Raw genomic sequence first — 18,593 nt, 5'->3', positions numbered from 1 at the left:
CTACAGCTACACACCTCTTCTCTCTTCTACCACTGCATTCTCATCTCAATCTTCAAATCTTTTCTAGTAGGTCTCTTATTGCTCAGAATGCTTCTACAATAACTCCCAAATCTACAGAATTTCTTATACCTTCATTTTACACTTGAGCAAAGTGAGACTTAGAGATTAAACAGATCAGAGTTCATAACTTGAGACTTCTAAGGCTAATAATCTCTCTACCATAAAATAATTTCATGGGGAGCCTGTGTGCTCAGTCAGTTAAGCATCTGCCTTTGGCTCAAGTCATGATCCCTGGGTCCTGAGATCAAGTCCCACATCAGGCTCTCTGCTCAGCGGGAGCCTGCTTCTCCCTCTCCCCCGGCTGATGCTCGCTCGCACTCTCTCTCAAATAAATAAAATCTTTAAAAAATAATAGTTAAAAAAATAATTTAACAATTTTTTTTAGTAATTCTTTGTTATGCTTTCATAAAGAAAAATCAACCATATAGACTAGTAAGGCTCAGACACTAACAATAAATTATTTAATGAGGGCCTATTAAGCATCATGCCTCTCATTTAATTCCTAAAACTGTGCAAGACAGGGTCATCAGATTTACTCTATAGATTATTAAAACTGAGAATCAAAGTAGATAACTTGCCCAATCTCAGGGGTAGTGAATGAATGAAACTCAGGTCTGTCTGATTACAAACACACATTCTTAACACTACACCTCCTGTATAAACTCTCAATTGCAGTTGTGAAAGGGGAGCATGTTAATATGACTTTAGTCCACATACACTCTGGGGTCTCCAAGCACCTGACCACAACAGCCAGCAAACTAGCCAATCTGCCAACTAAAGGTCCATCTGATATTTATAACCATGTAAATATAATGCTATTTTTCTCCTTCCTGTAATAACTGAAGACTGCTGGTCATCTTTGGAAATGGACATATCAAATATCTTCAAAGGGGTGCCTGGCGGGCACAGTCAGTTAACCCTCCAACTCTTCTGGGTTTTGGCTCAGGTTGTGATCTCAGGGTTGTGAGATCAAGCCCGGTGTTGGGCTCCATGCTCAGTGGGGACTCTGCTTGAGATCCTCCCTCTCCCACTGCTCCTCCCGCTTGTGCTCTCTCTCAAATAAATAAACCTCAAAAAAAAATCTTCAGAAAGCATCTCGTTAGGCTAATGGCTAGAATCAGCTGTAAAGCTGAGGCCACAGGATTGAACAAAACTAACAGGACGACAGAGAGCATTAATTCAATCACTCTACAAACATTTGCTACATCAATTCTATCTCCCATTCCTACCAAATGGACTAACAAGCACAATAAAATGGAAAGAAAAAAAAAACAGACTTAACAGTCAAAATGCCAAACTTCTAGCCTAATCTTGGTGACCTTTGGCAAATCTTACCTTGCAAGGTGTCAATTTCCTTATTTGTAAGACAAAGGGGAGTTGCACCAGGTCCTCTGTCCTGTTATTTCCAACTTTGGAATCCTACAATAAATAGGTAGGATGGATGGATGACAGTTTATATGACTTAATGCAGTCATATAAACACAGTAACATAACGACTTCTGATTCCAAAACTCTTAAATGATAAAAAGCAGAGCTGTAATATTACTACTAAAATAAGCATCTTCCCACAAATTATTTCAAGTTATCCTTTAGAGATTTCAGATTTATGTAAAGATACTGCAGGAAGATTAGTGCTGGACAAAGCAGATGGTCTCCAAACAACTGTGCTCCATCACCTTTCAATACATGGGGAATTACAACATCCTGAACAGTCTTGGTGCCTAAATAACTGAAGCAGGTGAGAAAGCACATAGCACATGAGTTTAACAAAACTTTATAATAGAAAAATTGGCAGAAGCAACCTGATGCTTAGAGCAAGGTACTCTTTACAGAATTGACATAGAACAGGACAGTAACTGCAAAGCCAGTGTTCTACCTGACTCTTAGGAGGATCGCCCGTTTCACAACTTGTTCCCAAGTTTCTTCAACTACGATGGATGTGTAGCTAAATTTAATCTATTCGAGTGGCAACCTTTGCCCTGCTACTATTCTGAACAGGATCTCAAAATACAAAAAGCAGGGAGCTGCCAGACGATTGGAACCCCGGAAGCCAAGGATTTCTAAATCTTGCGGCGTCCTGGACCTCCGTAGTAGACCAGGAGGGTGTCTCCCAATGGCCTTTCCTCTGCACCTGGGCTAGTCTTGCCTCTTGGACCCTCCCCGACGAAAAAGCTAAACCCTGCGCTGCTTCCGGAACAAACGCCCGCTCCAAATCCACCGCCCCTGCAGCTAAACCCCTCCCCAGCCAACCCCGCCCTGCACAAGGCCCGGGTACCGCCCCTCTAAACTGCACCTCTGCGCCCACGGCCCCTCCCCCACACCGTGCCTAACCCTAACCCCCACCCACCCGGCCGCCCGGCTCCCAACACGCCCGCTCCCCTGTCCCAGGACCACAGGAGCAGCGACCCTCGGAGACCCAGCCGCTCCCTCCCTCCGCTCCCCGGCTACACTTTAACCCTTTCGCCGTCCTGGGCCCGCCCTCACCTGAGTCGCAGGCGCGGGTCTCCCAACCCGCAGAGCTTCTCGGCCCGCGGGCTCCCAGACGCGCTCGCTCCCGCAAGGCGTCTCGGTGCGTGCACGCTCCGGGCTCGGGCGGCGGAAGGGGCGGGGTTGCGCGGGGCGGGGCCTGGAGGGTGCCGGGGGCGGGGCCGCGCGGGGTGGGGCCGGGGGCGGTGCGAGCCCGCGCTGCTGGCTTTGGGTTGCAGTTTGCACGCGGCCTGGGCCTGTTGGTCTCACCTGCCGTAGAAGCTTCGGAAGAGTGTCTGTAGTCTTTATCTGGCCGCGAACGGAGGCCCATGAATAAGTGAACGCAGTTTTATTAGCCAGCGTTTGCAGAGAGCATACCCTGTACCAGGCACTATGCTAAGCACTTTCTAGCCCCTATCTAGTGCTGTATGCTCTTATGCACTATTCCCATTTTACAGCTGAGGAAACTGCAGTTTCTTGAGGTTCAGGGAGGAAAACACAGACCCGGAGCCTGTGCCCCTGCGTATCCCCATATCTTCCTCCTGTCCCTGGGCCCCTGACGTTGGGAAAGAAAGTATACACACGTCGAAGAAATACATTTAAAATTAAACTCGATAACATTCCTCTGTTAAGAATCTAGGTCCCAGGGCACCTGGGTGGCTCAGTCGGTGGCTGTCTTCGGCTCAGGTCATGATCTCGAGGTCCTGGGATCGAGCCCCACGTCGGGCTCCCTGTTCAGAGGGGAGTCTGCTTCTCCCTCTTTCTCTGCCATTTCCCCAGCTCGTGCTTTCTCTCTCTCAAGTGGTTAGGTAAAATCTTAAAAAAAAAAAAAAAAATCTAGGTCCCTGGTGCCTGGGTGGCTCAGTCGGTTAAGTCTGCCTTCTGCTCAGGTCATGATCCCTGAGTCCTTGGGTTAAGTCCTGCATGGGGCTCCCTGCTCAGCCGGGAGTCTGATGCTCCCTCTGACCCTCCCTCCTCTCGTGTTCTCTCTCTCTCTCTCTCTCTCTCTGTGTCTCTCTTAAATAAATAAATAAATCTTTAAGAAAAAAAAATCTAGGTCCCTTTTTCACTGGGTCTTCTTTAGAACGGCTTCAGACTACTTAATCCACAACTTCTCCCACCAGTTGTGCAGAGACCATCCTCAGGTCTCTCCACTGGATGGAAATGTGTTGGGGAAGCTGACAGGCCAAACTAATGCTCCTCCCTTGTTGGAAAACAGTGATTTCCAAAGAAAGCCCATTTTTGCTCCCCTGCTGGCTGCCCACCTGCCCTTAGTTCCTGCCTGTTAGACCATTGGGAGGTTCTTGAATTAGAAATCACCAACTAAAAGGGCAAAGGAACACCATTCCAGAGTTGTCATCCCTGAGTTTCCTTATATTGTGTCTCCGACCAGACCAGCATGACCCAAAGAGTCAGAACATTATAAATTATAATATTAAAAAAAAAAATTGGGGCACCTGGGTGGCTCAATTGGCTAAGCGATGACTCTTAATTTCAGGTCAGATCTCAGGATTGTGAGATAAAGCCCCACTATGGCTCCTGGCTCAGAGGGCAGTCAGCTTGAGATTCTTTCCCTCTGGCCCTCCCTCCTCCCAGCTCACCCAGGTGCGTTCTCTCTCTCTAAAATAAATAATCTTTTTTTAAAAAAAAATTAACAATCTCAGTAGTTCTTGTAGCTTCACACATACAAACAAGGAAGATGTTTATTAAAAAAAAATATTTATTAATCTTTACACCTGCTGAGTAGCACAAGACTATTAACACTATAACTCACTGAATGTACAATAAATGTTCACATTTAAATAACAGGACAGGGTCAATATTTTCAACCTGTGGGTCAGCTTGAGCATCTCATGAAGTGCTTTTTAGCCCTAGATATCTTGAGAGTTTTTTGAAAGGATAATTCCAATTCAGAAAACAATTCAAGAAGATCAAAACAATAGGTTTTTCCAGAATAATAGGAATTTTACATGATGAAATGTCTATTTATGCGGGCACAAATCAAAGAATAAAAATGTAAAATCTGTATGTAACCTACTCCAAAATTTTCACACTGCACTGATTGAAGTCTAGAGTGCCAACATGTCCTAAGAGAGGCCACAATATAAACACTGGCTACATACTTTTTTTTTCCATACTGGTCTTCAGATGGCTTATAATCCACCATCTCTTCAAATCCAAGTCCTTTTGAAAATCTATTAACTTGGAATGGACATGCAGAATACCTGATCTTAAAGAATTGTTGTTTGGCTTGACTGCACCTGCATCTCTGGTTGATAATATACAAATTAGTTTGAGATCCTTTGCTTATTCCACATAAGTACAAAAAGAGAAAAAGAAAAAACTTAGATGGGAAAGAAACAGGGTCCTTCCAAACTATTTTCTTCTGTGTATTTTACAACTTGAAATAACTGGCATAAAATGAACATTCTGTTCAGTGATAGTTTTCTCTTTTAATCAATAAGTTATTCCTGAGGGAAGGGGAGTTACCTTGCTGGTTCAAATTAAAAAGGACCCAATAGGGCCAAATTTAAGGTGTAAAAATTTAACTGGACCTTTAGCAAAGTCTAATATTCTTCACCTAGCAAGTCTTTCTAGACTGGACACTAGGATATTTACAATCATTACATTGCAGGACTTTGGAACCCAGAGTCTCTGTTTTGTGAGTCAGGGTCAATATTTTCCATTGAAAACATCAACATTACATCTTTGTTACCAAAGATAGAGTCCATCCCTAGTTTCTATACATTTACCAAGTAACTTTCTCAAGTTCTCTTAGTGCCCAGATTTTCAGGGATAACTAAATAAATGAGGTCTCAAAAATAAAGTGCAAAATCTACATATTAGTAAAGTTACTTCAACAGAATCATTTTTCAAAAAGATGTCTTTACCATAAAGAAGCTACTATACTTTTTCAGTTTATAGAACCAGTTTTTACCCAGAAATGTAATTAAAAAAGATTAGTTAACTTCATTTGAAATTGAGCTTACGTCTTTCTGTTCAGGAGTGGTAAGTTCCATCATAGGATAATTACTCTAAAAATGTGTTAGTATGTCACAAAAAGTTGTTAAAATACATACTGATTTCTGTAATGGTTTATGTGTACAATTGGAATGCACAGGAAAAAGGAGGGAAATGTTTTCCCCCATTGAATTCATAGCCAACAAGACAGCAAACAAGAACACATATAAGAAAAACTATCGCTGAGGCAGATATTTTTTCCTCCCAAATGAGTGTAAGATGCATAAAGATTGGATTTCTTCCATATCCCTTATAATTACCTTGACATATAAATGGTCCCCACATTCTTATTTTTCTCCCTAAGTGTGAAGTTGGTCATCTTTCCAAAAGGTCCAGGTGAATTACAATACGTATAAGTTAAAAGTGTTAAAAAAAATAAGAAGAGCCACCTTTCCATCCAACCTTAAAGAATGTTCATTTTAAGACAGCATGAGAAGTACTAAAATACACTGAATGATATGACAGTCAAATGTATACCTGATAAGAACAAGGAATTTATCCTGTACCAATGAATGGTAAATGGATTCTGCAAGGCAGGACAAGGTTTCAGTGCTTTTCACTTTATTGATATGTAATTATCTTAGTAATTTTTCTTTGTACCGAGATCTTGAATGCCTCCTTAATACACCACAACCAGAGAATGGGAGGCAAAGCTTTAATGTAGGAGTTTAAATTCTGCTGATATCAAACAAACCTTTTCTCTTACAGGGAGTCTACCATTGTGGAGTAATAAAGTAAACAAAATAAATCAGAACAGGAGGTTCTGGCCTCAGTGGCTGAAGGCCAGCACCTGTGCAAAGCACTACCAATAGTAGCCCGACAACAGTTTTCCCAAAGAGGCAAGTTGTTGTTGTGGTTGTTTTAAATCAGCAATAAGAAAAATCTAGAAGACGGTTTTTCCTTCAGAACATCACTGTCAAATCTCTGTTTCATCATCTTTATTTTCATATTCAATAGGCTCCCCTTGTTAAATTACTGAAAATGCAAACTCAAAAGATGAAGCAGTTCTGACTGAATAAAATGCCCTTCTCCTTCGGTGCCATGGTTTTGAATGAGGAAGTCCAGTGACCATGGACTTGGCACATCCTTTCTCCACCTTTGGTACAAACGTGATACACCACTTAATATTTCCACAAAGGAAAAGTAAGGCCTATCAATGTGTTAAAAAACCAACTCAAGAGTAAGGCGAAATTTCTCCACCTTGAAATCTACTTTCCTGTGAAAGATCTCCATTCCATGGCAGAAGCTCCTAGGGTTTGAAGAGTCAATTTGGTAAAGATGACCTTGATAAAAGGAGCCCCAGTGTGTGTAGAGTGTCAAAACTGTGGTTTCCAAATTCTTGAGTGAATGATAAATCTTAAAAAAAAAGAGTTCCAAGTGTTGGAAGCTTTCAAACTTATGGATGAGAAAAGACATGATGTGACTGCTGGATTCAAGCTCAAGGGTAGAAGTTAAGGTTTAGTGATATGCACTTCGCTGCTCCCATTCCCGTTGGTGGTGGTTGTAATGATGTACTGTGTCGGCTGCTGTTGGCTGGTGGTCTGGGGGTCCAAGTCACTGTGTGTAGCTGGCTGAACCTGGACTCCCGTGGAGAGAGCAGAAGCTTGCTTTTCCTCCAATTCTGGTTGACTTTCTGATAACACATAATGACCCTAGAATAAAAAAAGATCTTTAGAAATCTGAAGTCTAAAGGAGTGGGGGAGGTTCTTGGTGGAGAGAGAAAGAAGGAAGATGAAAGGAAATGTTACAAGGTGACACCAAAATAGGCACTTATGTGAGTACTTTAGAGGGGATGGATCAGTCAGAGTAATAGACTACAAAGATAATTTAAGGGACCGCCTTAGGTGTTCCACCAAATCGTATAGTGAAGAGCTTCGGGTACAGAAATTTGCATTACAATAGTGACCTATGTGGCAAAGGAAACGTGGGCTATTGTACTGCTCCTAAGAATTTAGATAGTGATAAAATAAGATTGCTGTCTATTAATATTTAAGAGTAATACAAAATAGATCACAGAAGAGATATTTAAAGTTTCCTTAAAGAGACATAATGGCTCCCAAGATAGGGAGTCAAGATCAGTGGTTCCTAGATTTCAGAATTTCATAGACCAGCAAATTAAAAGTAATAATAAGTATTCCCAAATTTTATTTTGCCAAGTAAAGTCATTTTTAAGATGCTACTGTCAAATGAGAGAAATTTTAACACTCAAAAGTATAAGAAGAATACAATCTTAGGATAAAATCCCTTACATTGAATCAATTTAGCTTTATGAAAACATGCATTGTCATTATTTTTCCTTTGATCATAAAAACTTCACAGACAGGGAGCTAGCTAGCTCCTTAAGTTAACGTTTTTAAAGAAAGAATGTGTCCCTTGGCAGGGTGATCGGTCTGCTATATAGGCTAAGAAAAAAGCAGTAACAGAGGAAAACCCAGGCAGTGGCCTTTCCAAGCACTGTCCAGAAAAATAGCCATACGCAAATACCCATTTGATTTCTCTAGGGCCATGTGCTCAGAGTCCACACTCATCAATCTCTAATTATGATTTTGTTTCCCATGTGAGTCTTTCTCTAGCAGGAGGAGGCTGGCTCTCAGCCTAGGGTCCATGGACTACTAGGTGGTCCACAGATAGGCTTTAGAGAATCTGTGAACCCTGGAAAATGTACATTTTTTTTTAAAGATTTTATTTATTTATTTGACAGAGAGAGACACAGCGAGAGAGGGAACACAAGCAGGGGGAGTGGGAGAGGGAGAAGCAGGCTTCCCGCGGAGCAGGGAGCCCGATGCGGGGCTCGATCCCAGGACCCTGGGATCATGACCTGAGCCGAAGGCAGACGCTTAACGACTGAGCCACCCAGGCGCCCCCTTGGAAAAGGTACATTAAATGTGTGTGTGTGTGTGTGTGTATTATGGCAGGAGGAGGGGAACATCCTTGGCTATAATCAGGTTCTCAAATGAGTTCCTGGCCCAAAAAAAAGGTAAAGAGTCAATGGGTCTCACAGGGAGTAAAAATTCCACTGATTATGCCAATGAGACTATTCCATTGTATATGAGTTATTGTCTTCACTGACAGCAGTGTTACTTTGGATGTACACATCTCTCCGAAGTCTAGTTAATGTGAGTTTGTGTGCTAAGAAATGGGTAACCTCTCAGTATGCTTTGGGGGAAAAAAATCAGGTTTTCACTTTTGGGGTTTTTGTTTGTTTGTTTTAATTTATTTATTTGTCAGAGAGAGAGAGAGCACAGCAGAGGGAGCAGCAGGCAGAGGGAAAAGCAGGCTCCCTGCTAAGTAAGGAGCCTGATGTGGGACTCAATCCCAGAACCCTAGGATCATGATCTGAGCTGAAGGCAGATGCTTAACTGACTGAGCCACCCAGGCATCCCAAAAAATCGGGTTTTGAGGCCACCAGACTACCCTGCTACTCTTTGAGACCTCTTGGGAAAGAGTCTTCCCCTGGGAACCTCCCAATATCCCTAGCCACTTACGAGTATGTTTCTTAATTTAAATTTACATACTGTTTTCTAATTACTTAGAGTCAGGCCAGAACAAACCAGTGACGAGAAAACCAGAGGTAGCAGATAAAATCAACATTGACCTGCCTAATCTAAATATAACAAGATAATTCATGACAACGTTTTTCCCAGGGGTGGGATGAGTGGGGGAGATTGAATGTTTAAAATAGCTTAAAAGAGCTCCATAATAGATTCATTCTATTATTCTCTTCCAACCCAGTTGAAGACCAATAGTCATGAATACTTTCCACAAAGCACATAAAAAGGTGATCAATTACAAATCTGTATGTATATGGGTCTAGAAGGTTCATTACAGTTATTAACTGCATAGATATTTACTGACCATTTGCTATAGCCCAGCCTCCTGCGCAAGGCACTGAGAATAAAGAGATAAAGACCAAGACCCAGCTTTCAAGGAATTCATTGTCTGCTGGGAAAAGACAGACAGTAAACCAGTAATTAATATAAACTATAATAAGGGTTATAATATAACTCCACAAGGAGTTATGGGAATACAGAGGAGGTACTTCTAACTCAGATAAGGAAAGCTGAGGAATAGGAAACAGAGGGAGGGGAGAGTAGTGTAGTATGATGGACAGGAAAGCCCTCCCAAGCAGGTCACTTACCGGCGTAACTGCCTTTACTTGGCCAGTGGTGACAGGAGTGGCCACACCACTGTCTGTAATCACAAACTGACCTGGGGGAAGTGTCATCATTTGAATCTCCGATGCTGAAAAACAGGAAATAGCCATACTTCAGCGGTCTCAGATTTTAATACAAGTTGTAGAAACAAATACCTAACCAATGGCCACATTCCTCATTGAGACATTTTCCACAGATTTCCTTGCCGTAGAATCTTATCATGATATGATTTCTTGATACTCTGATAAGAATGATCATAGGAAGTTAGCAGAGAGTTATCAAATATCAGAAATAATCAATGCAAAAAAAAAAGAAATAATCAATGCATCTCCCCCAAATGTGGCTTCTGAATATCCATAAGACAAATATTCAATAATTTTTGTAAACCTTGAAATAAGTTACAAAGATTTACCTGTTAGCTCAATATTTTTAATTTTATATTCGGATTTGAGTCACTGATAAATGTACCCACTATTGCCTACTAATAGCAACATAATCTAATTTGAATTTTATTTCACCACCAGTGTTATTAAAGCAAATTAAAAACAAAGTTCACCCTAGCATCCAGTTGATAGTCTTTATATAATAGTTTCTGTCTGATTCCAGAGCTGATATAGGAAACGTTATAAGATGAGCCTAGATCATAAAATAAGCTGGGATCATACCAGCATGCAAGATGCTATAAGAGACTACAGGGTCATGTAGAAAAGACACAGGGGCCAATTTGAAGATGCTCTCGTTAGCCAATGTTGGGAGAATCTGAGCAACAATAAGGGTAACAACTGCAATGGCTTGAAATATGTTTACTGTGTTGAAATTCATGAGAATACAATGACAGTAAGACACACACACATACCCCTCATTGGTCACCTTGGATAATACTAGGAAAGAACTCATTATTTTGAAAACTGGTAAATAAAAGAGATGAACTGAATATTTAAAGGATTTATCCTGCCCTTCCTGTGCAAACTGCACCTCAGAGTAACCTGTTAGTTAAGGTAAAAATTTTTTCTTTACAGAAGTTTTCTAGGGGCACCTGGCTGGCCCAGTTGGTGGAGTGCACGCATGACTCTTGATCTTAGGGTTGTGAGTTTGAGCCCCACATTGGGTGCAGAAATCACTTAAAAATAAAATCTTAAAAAAGAAGAAGTTTTCTAGCTGATAAGTAAGAAAAGAATGATAGAATCAGAATATGACAATTTTGCAATCCCTAATGAAACAGTGGTGCAAAGGGAAAAGACAGACAACCGAACATTATGTGCCTCCTGATGGAAGTACACACCACCAGCCAGAAGTGTCTTGGGGGAAAAAACTGAACCTGAATTTGATCAAGCTTCCAGTCTACAGGAAAGAAAAGGGACAGAAGAAAGTATCTTAAATGATAATATAGGGATGACAACAGCAAAATTCAAAATGTGAGAAATTCTACAGAACAAATGACCCAGTTTCTTCAACACATAAATTGCAATTTAAAAGAGAGAGAATACATTTGTTAAAAAAAAAAAAAAAAAAAAAACAACCTCAAAGGCTGCACGGTCGGTGGAGCATGTGAATCTTGATCTTGGGGTCATGGGTTTGAGACCCCCACGATTACTTAAAAAAAATAAAATCTTAAAAAAAAAAACTTCAAAATATATAACCAATTGCAATGCATAAGCCTTATTTGGAACTCAATTAGAACAAACCAATCATAAAAAAAATTTATGAGGGGCGCCTGGGTGGCTCAATCAGTTAAGTGACTGCCTTCAGCTCAGGTCATGATCCCAGGTCCTGGGACTGAGCCCTGCACTGGGCTCTCTGCTCAGCAGGGAGCCTGCTTCTCCCTCTCCCTCTGCCTGCTCCTGTTTGTGCTCTCCTCTCTGTCAAATAAATTAATAAAATCTTAAAAAAAACATGAGACAATCACAGAAATACAAAGAGTGGATATTTGATGGTTATCAAAGAATTACTGTCATTTATTTTTAGGTTTGATGACAGTACTAGAGTTGTGTTTTAAAAAATATTTATGTGGGCACCTAGGTGACTCAATCAGTTGAACGTGGAAGTCTTGGTTTTGACTCAGGTCATGATCTCAGGGTTGTGAAATGGAACCCCACTTCAGGCTCCACACTCAGCAGGGAATCTACTTGAGATTCTCTCTCCCCCCCATCCCCCCTCAAATAAATAAATAAATCTTTAAAACTACATATATTTATGGATGGAGGCATCTGGGTGGCCCAGTTGGTTAAGCATCTGACTTCTGATTTCATCACAGGTCATGATCTCAAGGTTCTGAGATGGAGCCCGACATTGGGCTCCACGCTCAGTGAGGAATCTGCTTGAGCTTCTCTCTCTGCCTTTCCTCTCAGCCCCACTCATGCTCTAAATAAATAAATAAATAAATAAAATATTTTTTAAAAATATTTATGGATGAAATAATATGGATTATTGTATAGTTGAGGGATTGGAAGAGAATGATGGGGGTACAAATGAGACAAGATTGGCCCTGACTTCATAACTGAAGTTGGATAATGGGTACAAAGGCGTTCATTATACTATTCTATTTTTGTGTATTTTAAATGTTTTCCCTAATAACTTCAATTCCAGACTCTTTTCTTCAGGTTTTCTATCATTCCCATGGCAATCTGCATCATTCCACATTTCTTTCACAGGAATTAAACTTAGTATAAATGTCTACTGACCAGGGTTCTCCTGGTATTTACCATGAGTAGGAGTCTTTCCCCGACTAGAAACAAGACTCAGCCCTCATTGTGACCACCAATATTTAAGAGAAAGGATTGTAAAAATAACAAGAACGTACAGCTTGAGTCTGATTCCATACCAAAACCATATAACACAGCCAAGGACAATGGAGACAGACTCAAGGAAAGAAATCAGTAGGAGGAGGAAGACCAACACTAGCCTCCTAACTTCTCAGCCCCTACTGCTCCCAGTTGCTACTATCAAGGGCTGTTGATTCCTCTATTCCAGATCTTCAGTCATAAAGACCCCATGCTTTCCAGCTCATATCCAAGGCTGCCATCCCCACCAAAACTGTTCACTATTAGGATCTCCAGCAGCCAGCCTTTTGCTGCTTCTGTACCACTAATCTCAGGGTTTTGAAAGCCAACTATTCATATATCTCTCTCTACTAGATAATGATCTCTTTGAGCCAAAGACTATCTTATAAGGAAAGGCCACAGAGTGGGGTGGTTTGGAGTGTAAACTCTGAAGCCAGACTGCCTGAGTTCCAATCCTCTAGTTACTAGCTGTGTTCCTTGGGCAAGTTACTCTGTGTCTGAGTTTCCCTATCTGTAAAGTGCAAATAGCAATTGTACTTATATGTTGTTGTGAATACTGAACGTAGTATATATGTGGTTTAGAATCATTCCTGGCACCTAGTGAGAGTTTCATGAAAGCTGGCTGTATGGTGTGGTGTTACTGATATGAATCAATATTAATTTTTTGTATACCCCGGGTCTAGCACATCCACCTATACAAAGACTCTATTCAATAAATGTTGATGGAGGGGCGCCTGGGTGGCTCAGTCGTTAAGCGTCTGCCTTCGGCTCAGGTCATGATCCCAGTGTCCTGGGATCGAGCCCCGCATCGGGCTCCCCGCTCCGCGGGAAGCCTCCTTCTCCCTCTCCCACTCCCCCTGCTTGTGTTCCCTCTCTTGCTGTGTCTCTCTCTGTCAAATAAATAAAATCTTTAAAATAAATAAATAAATAAATAAATGTTGATGGAAGAGATGAATCACACCATCAACCTACCCTAGATCCATCTATTCTGCTACTTAGTCCATCCGCCTACACTTTCTCTGGCAGTGTTCCTGATGTCTCTGAAATGGGTGGCTCTCTGAGATCAGAACGCTGCCTTGAATTTGGTCATGAAACTCATTCAAGGACATGTACTATGGAGTGCAGAAAATGGCCAATGATACTTTAGTCCAGAAAATTTATTCTAAAGCTAATGAAATTATGACCCTTGAGTGTAGATTCCCCACCCGTGAACTAGAGCACCATCCCTGTTCCTGCCTTACAGTAGCCACGGAAGGAGTTCCAAGCGTTGGGTAGGTAGGTGTGTTGTACAGAGGAACCCTGCTGCTGCTGGAGAGCCTGGCCCGGCGTGGAGGCGCCGCCTTGTATCTGCGAGGGGCTGAGGCCTTGCTGGGACTGCTGGGAGGCAGGGCTCAAGGGCTGCCCAGTTACCTAGAGAGAAAGACAAGGCAGGAGTAGAAAAGTAATCACTTCCAATTTAGTTAAGACTCACAAATAACTGAAGGAAGTAAATCTGGCTAACACGAATTATAACACTGCAAGTATCACTGCTAAAATAATAATATTTTAAATGAGAATAGGATTAATGAAAAGGAATCATAACTCTCAAATCCTAATTCATTTTCAAAGGATTATCTACAAGAATATCCAAAAAATTAATTTCACTGAGCTCATTAGAAAGACAAATGAATGAAAGTCTAATTATCTTCATTACATAAGATTTAACAAATTGAGAAGCTAAAGAACTTGCCTATGTCACAGAGCGAATCTGTAATACAAATTGAAGTAGAACGCAGAAATCATAATTTCCACTGAGTACACTGGGACATCCCACCCAGGGAGTGGAGATAAACACAGGTGCACAGGCAGAGACCCACAGAGAGGCTTACTCCTGTCCACAGGATAGAGCCCAAGCTCCATAGTTTGCCATTCAAGCGCTCCATATTCCAGCTCCAAACTACTTTCCAAACTTTTCTCCCAAACATCATTTCCTATTACTAACCTAAACAGTTTTCCATAAATAATACCAGTTTCCCACCTCTGTGCCTTTACTCACAGTGAGACCATATTCAGATCATAATGCCTTCCCCAACTACCATGTCAAAATCAAACCCCTCCTTCAAGACCTAATTCAGATACCACTTCTGCAGAAATATCCTTGATTCCCTGCTAAACAGAATCTTTTCCTCTTCTGAAAGCCCATAACTTACCAACATAGCCACATCATCCTTAGACCCAGGCAAGACCCATCCTTAGACCATGGCCCTGGAATAAGTGTCCCCTTCTAGGTGACACTTGGGAACCAGAGTTCCCCATTCCCTGTGACAACAGCCCTGCACCCACTTCCAGGGCCTGCACAAGTCTATTCCCTGGGTCTGTCACCTTGCAGGGGTCCTATCTCTTGGATATGGGCTCCTCTAACGGTATTTGGGCACAGGGAACCAAGGGGGTGGCCGTGGGATCACCTGTGCAGGGATGTGGAAGAAGCTGAGACATGTGGGTCGGGGTGTCCATGTGGGTACACAGAAGGCCCTGTGAGGTGCAGGATGGAGGCTGGGTGAGAAGAAACAGGGAGCAGTCTTGGGGAAGGTTGTCCCTGTGCCACCACCTTCTGAGAAGGAGTCCCTCCAGCCTAGGGTTCCTTTGAGAAACTTAGAAGTGTGATACCCGTGGGGGTGGGAAAGACAGGCCCCTCGTGGACAGAGGTGACTGTCTGAGACTGGGAGAAGTGACAGAAACCTCACAGCCGCTGAACCTCACACCAGAAGGAGGGGAGGGGCCGTCAGATGGCAAGCAGCAGAGCCTCCCACCCCCAATGCCCCCCAGTAAACAGGAAGGCAGAGAAAGTGCATGTTTATCCTATGGATTTCCACAGCAGTCCGAAGGGCACAAAGCCAGCAAGGGAGGGAGAAATCCTGTTCCCCCTTCCTTAGCCCCAGCCTAGCAGCTGCCAGTGCCGCCCACACATTTGGCAGGAAGGCAAGGAATTTTGAATTGGCACTAACCATGTTATTTAGCAGCAATTGTTACTTAGCATATCCTTTTCAATTTTGTTATTATGAAAATATATGTGTCAAGCGGGAAGACGAACATACATTTTTTAAAGTTTTTACTTAAATTGCAGTTAGTTGGGGCGCCTGGGTGGCTCAGTCAGTTAAGCGTCAGACTCTTGATTTCGGCTCAGGTCGTGATCTCAGGGTGGTGAGATCGAGCCCCGCGTCAGGCTCCCTGCTCAGCAGGGAGTCCGCTTCTCCCTCTTCCTCTGCCCCGTCCCTGCTTGCTCTCTCTCTCTCAAATAAATAAATAAAATCTCAAAAAAAAAAAAAAATGAGAGAGATTCTGTTTCTTGGTTTGCCCCCCTCTCTTTTTTTTCCCTTTGCTCATTTGTTTTGATTCTTAAATTCCACATATGAGTGAAATCATATGGTATCTGTCTATCTCTGACAGACTTACTTCACTTAGCATTAATAGTCTCTAGCTCCATTCATGTAGTTGCAAAGAACATATTTTATTTAAGTTTGTTAGCTTGATTTGAAACTTTTAACCACTCAGACACAGGCATGCAGGCTTTCATTTGCACTCTTGTCCTGGAACCTGTGAATATCAGAGGTGGGCCTACATGTATCCTTTCTGGTTCAGATACCTTCGATTTATATCCTATTTACTTCTACATATTTGTTATACCCCTACCAGACTCCAAGCTCCTTGAGGGCAAGACCTAGAAAAGTTTCATGCAAAGGGTAAGATTTTTAATAAATATTTTTTTTTAGGGCCCCTGGGTGGCTCAGTTGGTTAAGCGACTGCCTTCAGCTCAGGTCATGATCCTGGAGTCCTGGGGTCGAGTCCCACATCGGGCTCCCTGCTCGGTGGGGGGGTCTGTTTCTCCCTCTGACCCTCTTCCCTCTCGTGCTCTCTGTCTCTCATTCTCTCTCTATTTTTTTTTTTAAAGATTTTATTTATCTGACAGAGAGAGAGACAGCGAGAGTAGGAACACGAGCACGGGGAGTAGGAGAGGGAGAAGCAGGCTTCCTGCCGAGCAGGGAGCCCGATGCGGGACTCGATCCCAGGACCCTGGGATCATGACCTGAGCCGAAGGCAGACACTTAACGACTGAGCCACCCAGGCGCCCCCAAATAAATATTTTTTTAATGGATGTAGCTATGCTGTCCCAATAACAGCCTCTATGATATAAACACAATAATACGCCACAAAGTCACTGTCCCAAAATTCAAGAAACAACTTAGCAACTGCATGCTATCAGACAGCCATTTAGAATAGGAAACAAAGGCCAAGGTTGTCCCTAGGATATAAGATCACAGGGTTCCTTTTGCTTAGGGGAAGCTCATCACTTAATGCAAGTGTGTCCATAATGCCAATATAAAACCTGGAGGCAAAGGTAGGATCTTTAATGAAGGCCCAAAAATAAACGGTATCGTTTCAATAGTCAAGCTGACTGGGTCTGAAGACAATGCCTCTTCACTCTTATGAACGTTCCAGGGTCCCCAAGACCATATTGCCCTTCGTGAGCAGTGGGAGAACATACCTGGGATGATGAGGGGGTGGAGGAAGTGGGCTCTGTGACTTGGATGTGCTGCACCTGGATGGCATGCTGGGTGTAGGTCTGAGGGTCGTGGAGCTGGCCAACATCCACAGTGGACTGCTGAGACTGGTGTGGGGAAGTGGCCTAGAGGGCAGAAGACCAAAAGCATACTGATTAAGAGGAAGGGAAATCCTTCTAGAGAAAATGTTCGGCTGAAACAACATCCCAGCAGAACAGCAGACGGAACTTCACATCCAGGGTTTCGCTCCCAGAGAGCCCACACTTAAGCCAAGCTGGTAAACACCAGCAAAGAAGATCATTTTAAAAGTTACTCTTAGGGCACGTGGGTGGCTCAGTCGTTAAGCGTCTGCCTTTGGCTCAGGTCATGATCCCAGGGCTCCTGGGATCGAGCCCTGCATGGGGCTCCCTGCTCGGCAGGAGGCCTGCTTCTCCCTCTCCCACTCCCCCTGCTTGTGTTCCCTCTCTCACTGTCTCTCTCTCTGTCAAATAAATAAATAAAATCTTTTAAAAATAAATAAATAAATAAATAAAAGTCACGCTTATAAAACATAAGCCACTAATGCTATTTAATTCTGAAAGAGAAGGAGAGAGAGGGAACATAGCTCCTTGTAATAAGCTGAACAAGAAGCTCTCAGGAATCAAAAGTCCTTTTCCCTTAAGTTTCAATTAAATGTAATGTCCTACCCTTCATAGGTTAAAAGAGATCAAAGAAGAGAATTTGCTTTCAGCTACTGACCCACTAGAAGAGTGGTTCCCAACCTTTTTATGTATCCCAGACATCTCTGAAAATCTGGCTATAGTCCCTTTTTCCAGAATAATGTACATATACATCACACTTTTCAGCCAATTTCAGGGATTCATAGGTTCCTCCAAAGCCTGAAGTTAAGAAACGTCCCATAAGAAAAACAAGATAAAGAACAGTCAACAACAGTAGCAACTCCTTATTTCCCACTCCGGTATTAGTCCTAAATTTTCCTATTTTCCTAAATTTTCACACCAAATTATTTCAAAGCAACAGGTTTGATCATTTGTGCCTTGAATACACTTCCTCAGGATACTTAAATGAAACAATAGTTCTGGGAGGATTTCTTCTTTTAGCTCCCTAATCAGTGAGAATGAGCTACAGAAGGCAGAAGGAACGTCCTCACACCTCTGTACGAATAATGTGCTGACTGACATTTGAAACTCAAAATTATTCTTTACAACCTCCCTTTCGATGCCCAAGTAGGGATATACCAAACTGGTTCCCCACCAAGTAGTCGACTTTGGTGCTCAAGGATTCAGAAGAGGCTCTGAAGGAGTTCATGTAGGACTGCCCCGCGGTAGCACAGGATGACAGTGTACAGGGCAGCCGGAAACCTCTGGAAGGTTCTTGAGAGAATCTCTTACACTGCTAAGTCCAGAGCCCTATACAGCCGGGGGGCCAGGAGAGCTTGCCAAATGCCTTAGACTCAGATCTTACACGGGAAGCCCATGATGTGGGGTCCAGCTCTAGCTCTGAGAACTGGGTGCTCTTGTTGACCGCCCCGCCCCGCCCCGCCGCCGCCGTATTGCCTAGTGGCGATCTGGCAT

At 42.6% G+C, this 18,593-nt stretch overlaps 2 protein-coding genes across 5 annotated transcripts in view; both read right to left on the bottom strand.

The window, feature by feature from the left end:
• Positions 1–2,630, bottom strand: part of NFRKB (nuclear factor related to kappaB binding protein) — a 45,174-nt gene extending 42,544 nt beyond the window's left edge. For all 3 annotated transcript variants that reach the window (XM_028120787.2, XM_028120789.2, XM_028120790.2), the window contains exons 1-2: positions 2,545–2,630; positions 1,396–1,479 (exon numbers count right to left, since the gene is read on the bottom strand). The gene's annotated coding sequence lies outside the window, so the exon portion shown is untranslated. The remainder of the gene's footprint in view (positions 1–1,395; positions 1,480–2,544) is intronic.
• Positions 2,631–4,228: 1,598 nt separating this feature from the next.
• PRDM10 (PR/SET domain 10) overlaps positions 4,229–18,593 on the bottom strand; it is a 95,994-nt gene continuing 81,629 nt past the window's right edge. For both annotated transcript variants that reach the window (XM_028120832.2, XM_088017606.1), the window contains 4 exons: positions 17,004–17,144; positions 13,723–13,891; positions 9,686–9,789; positions 4,229–7,199 (listed from right to left, as the gene is read on the bottom strand). In XM_028120832.2, coding sequence (XP_027976633.1) covers positions 6,999–7,199; positions 9,686–9,789; positions 13,723–13,891; positions 17,004–17,144 — 615 coding nt within the window. In that variant the 3' untranslated portion in view covers positions 4,229–6,998. The remainder of the gene's footprint in view (positions 7,200–9,685; positions 9,790–13,722; positions 13,892–17,003; positions 17,145–18,593) is intronic.

Source organism: Eumetopias jubatus, unplaced genomic scaffold (genome assembly GCF_037043125.1).
Source record: "Eumetopias jubatus isolate StellerSeaLion01/CBP00866 unplaced genomic scaffold, mEumJub1_p1.0 scaffold_13, whole genome shotgun sequence".
Lineage (NCBI taxonomy): Eukaryota > Metazoa > Chordata > Mammalia > Carnivora > Otariidae > Eumetopias > Eumetopias jubatus.
Note: the sequence above shows the minus strand (reverse complement) of the source record. Positions and strands in the feature narration are given on the sequence as shown.